Source organism: Gekko japonicus, unplaced genomic scaffold, assembly GCF_001447785.1.
Source record: "Gekko japonicus isolate JY-2015 unplaced genomic scaffold, Gekko_japonicus_V1.1 scaffold1918, whole genome shotgun sequence".
Taxonomy (NCBI): domain Eukaryota; kingdom Metazoa; phylum Chordata; class Lepidosauria; order Squamata; family Gekkonidae; genus Gekko; species Gekko japonicus.
The window spans coordinates 205,059-214,790 of record NW_015174895.1 but is presented as its reverse complement, the minus strand read 5'-3'; the positions used below and the strand labels follow the sequence as shown (position 1 = coordinate 214,790).

The 9,732-nt window shown below is 45.2% G+C and overlaps 1 protein-coding gene across 1 annotated transcript in view; it reads left to right on the top strand.

Moving 5' to 3' along the window:
* HECW1 (HECT, C2 and WW domain containing E3 ubiquitin protein ligase 1) overlaps nucleotides 1–9,732 on the top strand; it is a gene marked incomplete at its 5' end in the record, with an annotated part of 168,454 nt that overhangs the window by 148,235 nt on the left and 10,487 nt on the right. The window contains 2 exons of the mRNA XM_015424960.1: nucleotides 3,528–3,626; nucleotides 5,870–5,999. Of these exons, the coding sequence (XP_015280446.1) occupies nucleotides 3,528–3,626; nucleotides 5,870–5,999 (229 nt within the window). The remainder of the gene's footprint in view (nucleotides 1–3,527; nucleotides 3,627–5,869; nucleotides 6,000–9,732) is intronic.

Genomic DNA, 9,732 nt, shown 5'->3' with positions numbered 1-9,732 from the left:
TTCCCTACCAACATCTTTGTAACTTAAGAGTTACAGTGGGAACCAACCTTTCTGCCAGCCGCGTTACCAACAGCCTCGAACATCTGGCAGTGGTGTAGAAGCACCCCATTCACAGTAGATCCCTTGTAGCTTTGGGTACGTATGGGGCCCTTGGCTGCCTTTTAGGAGAAACACTGGTAAACATACTTATACCCACACTTGTTTTATGATAAGGGTTGTTTTTTCCCCGTGGCTTCCCAAAAAACTCAGTATTTAAATTAAAAAGCTATGCTCAGTAAGGCAGTTTTTGTTATCTGTTTTGCATTATCTTGTTACAAAAACATTCCACCAGACAGAACCCCTCAAAGCATATAATTTGATCTCATTACAGCCCAGCTAAGGAGGAATCCGTAACTCGTTACATGCCCTTTCAACAAATTTAGGTCTTATTTTTCCTCAACTTTACTTGCCAACATGCCTATTTAAAAGAGCAAAATCTAATTAAGTTAATAGAAACTGTTAATTTACCTTAAGCAGAAATGCATCTGCGACAAGCAGCTGCAAATATGGAGTAGTTATTTTGAGCGCGGAAAGGCCGTGACAATTTTAATAGGCAAGACATTTTAATATGCAGAAACTCCTACTACGTATTACATATAATGAAGGGGAAAATTGCTCTGGAGCCACTACTTAGGGAGGATTAGAAGGTTATCCGTTTGACAGTTTTTCAAGATGATGAGCCCAATTTACTGAGAAATTCCATGTGTGCACCATAGGAATAAATGGGAGCACCACTGTGTTCTGGCCTCTTGAAAATCAGGCGTCTGTTCTTATCGACCTTTAAAAATCCTTGTGACATCTCTGTCTGCTTTTACTCTTTTGTTTGTGTTTTATTTATTTATTTAATTGTTCAAAACATCTTTTGTTCTGTCTTTCCATTCGATTGCAGTCCCCTTTATCTATAAAATGGGGGATTTTTCTCCCATTTTGTAGGAATATTGCTAACAATACAAAACTGTTCCTTTCTGCAATTCAGTTTGGATCCACTAGAAAACTTCTGCGTGCACAAGGGTTTTTGCACAAGTGAAAGTGTGGGGAAAATGCACTCCAGCTCCTTGGACTAAACCAGGGGTCATTTCGTAGAAAAAGAGATGCAGGAGCTCATTAGCATAACTTATTAGCATAACTTATTTGCATATGCCACACCCCCTGACATCACCAGAAGTGTGTCAGAAGGCAACACCCACCACTCAGGATCCACTGGACTGTTTTGGATTGCTAGCTATTGAGGGGGGGACAACGCGCAGATCTGCCCTCACCGAGGAGGGAGAGCTTGTACCTGAAGGGCGGGGGCTCTGCAACTTACCTGGCTGCTTCTTGCTCCTCGTGGCCCGACTGAGGGCTGCTGGGAGCAGGGGGCGGGGCTTGTTGCATGTGCCCGCCCACTGGTCTCCTTACTGCCGGAGCTCCGCTCCTGTGCGCTCCCGCAGGAAATGACCCCTGGACTAAAGTAAACATATATTAGTTGCTGTAAATTTTCCGGGTTGTGTGGCCGTGGTCTTGGCATTGTAGGCTCTACATCTGACAATAGCACTGCACTGGGGTCATATGAGAAAAGCGCAGCTCCTCCAAGGGTCGCAGGACGCCTGGGCTCAGCTACACAGGCAGGGACTCCCAGGACTCCTCCGTCACCGGCTCCATCTTGCCCAGGCAGCTCACACGTGGGGGAAATCCACAGCAACTAATGAACTCTGGCTGTGAAAGCCTTCGACAACATATTAAACATATATTCTGAGTCGTTTTTCCGCTTGTGCAAGATGTTAACACAAGCCATTTCTGGGCGCGATAAAGATATAGGAATGAAAGTTCTAGATGTTGTAGAAAATCTTGCACAAGCAGAATGGTGCTAAGTCTGTACACTGCTAGATGCTAGCCAATCCAAACCTTACCCTCCCACAGTTGCTGAATATATTTTTTTTTTACAATGCATTGCAATTACAGCACAATGGCATTTGTTTTCCAAACACAGCTGCCTTTTATGACCGGGAGGGAAACACTTGCAAGGTCATAGAACCATTCACCTGTTAATAGCAGCTGGAACACCCTAAACTCATTCTCGGAGGCTGAGTCTGCGCCAGTGGACTTGCACATATCTATGGGAGGCCAGAATATGCTGATCTGTGCCAAATGGACCGACGCGGCTTTTGAGCTATCCTTTCAAACATGAAGTTGTCAAAATAGGGAAGGGATGGTTATGTTAAAATCCACAGATTTTGATTTGCATATGTGATTTAAACTTTCACAGATCTAGTGCTGTCATTACATTGTTTTAAATACACTGGATTAAGTTCATTCATTCCATTGCTAGTCATGAAGTATTAAGCAGTCCACCTTACCCTCCCACAGTTGCTGAATATATTTTTTTTTTACAATGCATTGCAATTACAGCACAATGGCATTTGTTTTCCAAACACAGCTGCCTTTTATGACCGGGAGGGAAACACTTGCAAGGTCATAGAACCATTCACCTGTTAATAGCAGCTGGGACACCCTAAACTCATTCTCGGAGGCTGAGGCTGCACCAGTGGACCTGCACATATCTATGGGAGGCCAGAGTATGCTGATCTGTGCCAAATGGACCAACGCGGCTTTTGAGTTATCCTTTCAAACATGAAGTTGTCAAAATAGGGGAGGGATGGTTATGTTAAAATTCACAAATTTTGATTTGCATATGTGAGTTAAACTTTCACAGATCCAGTGCTGTCATCGCCTTAAAAACTAAGAGCAGAACTACACAGTGCTAGTAAACGTTTTTCCCAAGCAGGTATATACTGTTAACATAAATGCAGTGGCCATTTACAGATGAGATTCAGTCAGAATTAGAAATACAGTGAGGATTCTCTCATATACAAACCATCTTTTCCCAGTTGTCTTGAAGCTAAAACCAAAAACCAAGAGGGGTTTTTTTAGGGAAGAATTACTTGGTTCGGTTTAGGTTAATTTGATCTTTCTTAGCCATTGATTCTCTCTTGCACATGACTTTCTTGTCCCCATTTTAGTATTATTTTAATTAATTCAATTGTGTTACTGAATAATGGCTTTGATCCTCCCACCAAAAACATCTGGAAGGATTTCCTTCAGTGGAGCACCACTTTCTCACACACACCCCACCTCCAGTCCAGGAATAGCATGAGAGGGGGGAATTGGTGAAAATTGTCCCCCTTCCATCAGTAGAAATCTTCTACTGGAATGGGCCAGAGATGTCTTCTGCATAGATCATGTCTGTGACCTCTGATCTTCCATTCTTATTCCGCTACCTCCCCCCACAAAAATCCACCTTAAGCAGTTCACCTCCTCACTAATAAAGCATGGTGTTCTTCTGGGCCCAGTAGGTCTTGTCAAGAAATGTTTGCTCCTTGGTAAATGTTGGCTCATTGTTCAGAAGGAAAGGGAAAGAAAGAAACTTCCCTAAATTATATAGGAAAGTGTGCAGTCTGTCCTTGTCAAGGGAGTTGCGTATCTCTAATTATGTCTTCTCTCTGTACCAGGTTCCGGTTTAGCGGTCGCATCCTTGGCTTGGCCCTTATTCATCAGTACCTTCTGGATGCTTTCTTCACAAGGCCGTTCTACAAAGCCCTGTTAAGGCTGTGAGTATTTGCATCTCACGAGAGAGAGCTTCCTGCAGGTTTGATGCAGACATTTTCTCTTTTGAAGGGGAAGGGATTGTTTTTGAAGGCCTCTTAAAGGGCATATTCAACTATGCTGCCCTAACTCTGTGTAAGCTAAGGCTGTATTCTTATGCAAAACTCACCTGGAAGTAACACCATGGAACCTACACACATAGATATAACTCTGGTCTGTATGATACTCACCACAGCGAGATTTCTGTTTTCATGCACCTTATTTGTTCATTTAGAAAACCCCACGCCATCCATTTGGCATGCTGAGTTGTAAACTTGCCAAGTCAGGCACCCACCTAGGCTTGCCAACCTCTAGGTTTGGCCTGGAGATCTCCTGGAATTGCAGCTGAACTCCAGGTTTTGGAGATCAGTTCTCCTGGAGGAAATGGCTACCTTGGAAGGTGGACTGTATGGCGTCATACCCCGTTGAGGTCCCTACCCTCTCCAAACCCTGTGTCAGCAATACAGTTCAAATTCTAAAGCATCTGCAGTCATGGAAACTACCTACCCACCTATGTGTCTGTGTGGTTCTCCTTCAAAATAATAGTTTCTATCATTTAGACTTCATGGAATATCAAACTGCTGGAACTCAGGTAGGGGCGGTAAAACATTGCAGTGGACATTTTTTAAAAATTCTTTACGCCACACGATGTATATGGTCCTTTGCAATGGTCAACATTGGTGGCAAATACAGTTGCCAAACATCACACCGGCAATGCTCCCTCTAAGTGGTGGAGTCCTGTGAGCAAAAAATTCCACTTTGTAAGCTGTTGGCATTTAAGTTGTGAGCGAGGGAGCCATCCTCCCTGAGCTAAGACAAAAATGTGTGAGCTGGAGGCTAAAAAATTGTGAGCTGGCTCACACTAACTCAGCTTAGAGGGAACACTGCACACCAGGCCTGAGACTGCACTCTTTTTGCAAGGAACCACATGCAGCACCCCGGAGCCAGTTCAAGGTATTTGGTCAGCCCACGCAAGCTCCGCCCATTGACTCCTCCCATGCTACGTCTGAGCCAGGCCCCTGAGGTTGCAGCCAGCCAGTAGTGACACAAGTGCGGGAGCTGGCGTGACCTAGTGAAACTGCGCAGGGGCGGAAGGGATACGACCCTTATCTACAGCACAGCCGCTCCCCCATCCAAACTGGGGCCACACACGGCTGCTGTTTGACTTTAAAAACCACAGGGGAAGATCTAATCGCAGGTAACCCAGCATCTCATCTCATCTCACGGGACCCTAACGTTCAAATTAAATTAGACTCCGTGAGTAGGAACCGAAGGGTAAGTGCGCCGTTTGTGGTGCTGGGTTGGATCCAGCCAGCTTTTTTCACTCCGTCTCACCCATTTCCTTCCCATACTACTGCCCCCGTCCCACACGGCTTCTTTGCAGGTCTCCTGATTCTCAGCATAGCCCTTTTGGTAGCCAGAGAGCACCTCTCTATCCTTGTTCACCCACAGAAAAGGGGGTTGGATCTGTTTATCGGGAGGAATCTGAAGCAGCTTCTATAGCAACAACTTTTGAAAATGCAAATAACTTCTGAAAAACTTTTGAAATCTTTGACTGATCAAAGTGCTTGGGCTATAGGTATCCACACTGAAAACACTTTCAATTTGTCTGGTTTTCGTAGTGAACTGAGCCTAGTCCCACAGTGTGGAGTAGAAGCAGGGAACAAGTATTTTGGAATAAACAGCAAGGTTTTAGATAAGTAAATGAACCGGTGAAGATCTAATGAGACAGTGTTAGCTAGAATTAGATCCATGAGCTTAAGCAGAGCTTCCCTGTTGTCAGCGAATGACAGGGGAATATATTCCGTGTGCATTCACAGCATTCCATCTGTCACTGTGATTAAAATTTGAGAAGAGCTTTGTTGGATCAGATCGAAAGGACCAGCCTCTGGTTTCAAACAATGACCATCCAAGTGCCTTTTGGAAGCTCACGAGCAAGTTCCTTTTGGAAGCTCACGAGCAAAGTATGAAAACAACAGATCTCCCATGCTGTATATTCCTAATATCTGGCATTCTGTCTGAGGTATACGGCTTGTGAACATGGAGGTTCTATTGCACTGTCATGGCTCCTTGCTGTCAATTGGCTTGACTTCTAGTCAGCCATAGGGCACCTATACGCATGGTAGACTTTGAGTGGCATCTTCTGTGAATTACAGGCCTTGAACGATAAGGATAGTGATAATATATACCGTGTTCTTTGTGCAATCAGGCCATGTGACCTAAGTGATTTGGAGTACCTGGATGAAGAGTTCCATCAGAGTTTACAGTGGATGAAAGACAACAACATCACCGATATCCTGGATCTCACTTTCACAGTTAACGAGGAAGTGTTTGGACAGGTAAATGTATCAGCTGCAGGAGAGTTCAGCTACAGGAGAGCTCGAAAACATACCTGAAACAGATAAACAGGGAGAACCCTGTAATCTACTTATAAGATCGAGGTGTTGATGAAATGTGTAGAGAGCAAGAGGGTGGCAGATGGTGAGAATTGGGGGGGGGACGGACAAAAAGCAAAGCAGATTGGCTGAGCTGAGCAAAAAAATAAGTAAAACTAGGAGAGAGGCAAAGGATATGGGAGGCTTAGGAGACTCAAGATGTTGGACTGTATGCTAATTGTGGAAAGCAAATAAGAGAGAGAAGTTAATAGTGGGTTGACTCTAAAGATGTGATTTCAGTTCATGCTTACATATGTCGCTTCCTAGGCAACAGTAGTTAAGAACATAAGAGAAGCCAATGTTGGATCAGGCCAATGGCCCATCCAGTCCAACACTCTTACAGTGGCCAAAAATACTAATTGCCATCAGGAGGTGCACCAGTGGGGCCAGGACACTAGAAGCCCTCCCACTGTTGCCCCCCCCAAGCACCAAGAATACAGAGCATCACTTGCCCCAGACCGAGAGTCCCTATCTATACCTTGTGGCTAATAGCCACCGATGGACCTCTGCTCCATATGTTTATCCAATTCCCCCTTGAAGCCATCCATAATTGTAGCAGCCACCACCTCCTGTGGCAGTTAATTCCGTGTGTTAATCACTCTTTGGGTGAAGAAGTACTTCCTTTTATCCGTTTTAACCTGACTGTTCGGCAATTTCATTGAGTGCCCACGAGTTCTTGTATTGTGGGAAAGGGAGAAAAGGACTTCTTTCTCCACCTGCTCTGTCCCACGTGCATAATCTTGTAACCCTCAATCACGTCACCCCTCAGTTTCTCCAAGCTGAAGAGCCCCAAAGCGCTTTAACCTTTCATCATAGGGAAAGTAGGAAACAGATGACTTGTCTCTTGCTCATTCTCCGGTGAGCTCTGAGTGGTGTGCATGGGATCTGGTGATGGAAAGGGCCGTCGAGTTGCAACCTGTGGTGACCAATGTTCCCTCTAAGCTGTGGAGTCTTGTGAGCAAAAATTCTACTTTGTGAGCTCCTGGCATTAAGGTTGTGAGTGAGTGATTTGGCTGCTGCATAAATCAGTCTGCTCTGGAGCCGTCCTTCCTGAGCTGAGATAAAAATGTGTGAGCTGGAGGCTAAAGAACTGTGAGCTAGCTCACACTAACTCAGCCTAGAGGGAACACTGGTGATGACCCCCGTAGGGTTTTCAAAGCAAGAGATGCAGAGAGCTGGTTTGCCATTGCCTGCCTCTGAGTAGCAATCAGGGACTTCCTTAGTGGCCTCCCATCTAGTTACTAACCAGGGCCAGCCTTGCATTATCGTCTGTGATCTGACAAGATGGGGCTAGCCGGGTCAGGGTGCACAGGAGCTGGGCCCCTCCTTTATCTTCACAACAACCTTACGAAGTGAGTTGGTTGAGGGAGAGCCCGCAGTCACCCACTGGGCTTCAGAAATGAACAAGAACAGGGCTATTGTTGGGCAGGAACACACAGGAACGGAGTTCCGGCTGGCTCCTGAGTTGGCCACGCCCAGCAGGAACTCATTAGCATAACAGGCCACACCCAACAGCAGACACTCATTAGGATTGGCTACATTAGGGGTGTGTGACCTAACATGCAAAGGAGTTCCTGCTACAAAAAAAGGCCCTGGGTTTTGACAACAAACAAGGTAAACAGAATAAGAAGCAAAAGGTGGGTGTGGCTGGATGACCACACTTCTGGTAACATGGGGGTGTGGCCTAATATGCTAATGAGCTATGCTCTCCTGAGTGTGGCTGGATATGCTAATGAGTTTCTGTTGTTGGGTGTGGCCTGTTATGCTAATGAGTTCCTGCTGGGCTGTTTCTACAAAAAAAGCCCTGAACAAGGAAGAGCATAAACCTCCTCAGCAAGGGCGGCTCAAGGTATTTTATCACCCCAGCAAGGCATACCCATTTCCTTACCCAGCCCACACTGCTGCCAGCTGGATGCAAGCCCAACCCTGCAGCGTTGTCTAGGAGGGGCTGTGGTTCAGTGGCAGAGCAAAGGTCCCAGGTTCAAAAGCACTACTGAGCCAGCAGCATACCTGGGCTTTGAGGAAGCAAATAGTTTTAGTAAGGGCGTTTACTCTAGCTAGGTGTTCTGCTCTCCCTTCTGCGGTTATTGAGGGCAGGTGTAATAAAACTCCCTTCCCAGAAAGGTTATCCTCTTGCTCTCTAAGGGAGGTTGAGTCTGTAGAGCACATGTTCTTTAGCTATCCACTGTACAGGGAGGTATGTCTTGGAATTATTTCTCCATTACTTGATATGATCCCTGGCCATATAGCCACAAATAAAACGAGGCTTCACTGGTTTTTATCTGACAACAATGCTAAGATCTCATGTCAAGTTGCTAAATTTTTGTGCATTAGTTTTCAAATTACAGGAATTGCACCTTGAAAGCTCTTAAATTCGGAATTTTTTAAATTATGGTATTTTATGTCTGATTAAACCATATGCTGTTCTAAAGACCGTAATAAACAAATGATCCCTGGGCATCTCCAGTTAAAAGAATCAGGTAGTAGGTGATGTGAAAGACCTCAGCCTGAGATCCTAGAGGTCCGCTGCCAGTCAGTAGACAGTACTGACCTTGATAGACCTACGGTCTGATTCAGAATGAGGCAGGTTCGTGGGTTCATGTCATGACGCCAAGCCACTGATAACTGGGAGTGAACCGACCAACCTCTTGCAAAAGCTGCAGCACCCACCTCATCGTGTTGCCCCTGGCGATGGCTCAGGTGACATGGGAACCAGCCCTGCTTCTCAGTCCAAATGCAGCATAATCTCTAGTAACCCACAACGCCTTTCAGGCAGTCGATGGCCCAAGTCATGTGGATACTTCAAGATTCAAAGAGAAAAACACACACATACAGAGACAGAGGTACCTCGGTGCTGCTTGCCAATTTGAAAGTTATACCTTAAAGCATTTCTCCCGCTCATCGTTCTAGATGCTTTCAGTGTTGCTTGATTGTTGACTGTCCGTAAGTGTGGAATATCGAACTGGGTTATCGTGAATCATGTTTTATCATCATGCAACTGTCAGTTTTACAAATGCAAAGGCCACAGCTCAGTGAAAGATACAGTTCTATGTATCTGGCACTGCAATGCTTGCACTGTTAATGCTATCTAGGATTTATATAATAAGCTGTTCAGTTATCACATTAGTAACCATCTCTTTCTCCAGTGCATGCAGGGTGCTGTGTAGGGGGATTATCCCATTTATTCATATAACAACCCTTGATGGTAGGGTAGGATTGGACTCCAGGGCACCTCAGTGCAATCCTGTGCCAAGTTACTCCAGTTCATACTCACTAAAATGGATAGTCTTAGACTGATTATATATAGGATTGCATTGCTAGTGAGCTTCATGGCTGAGAATAGATTTGAATTTAGACCTCCTCAGTCCAGGCTCCAGATTTGACCCTCTGTCTGTTGTACCACTCTGGAAACTGGTAAATCCTCATTGAAAAGCTGTTATCATGTCAAAGGCAGCCGGGGGGGGGGGAATACTATAAAGCTTTACATATGTAATTATACAGTATCAACCAAAAATTTTTAAACTCTCTCGTTCTTTGGTCAGTTGAAACCCAGGGCTATTTTTGGGCAGGAACACACAGGAACGGAGTTCCGGCTGGCTCCTGAGTTGGCCACGCCCAGCAGGAATTTATTAGTATA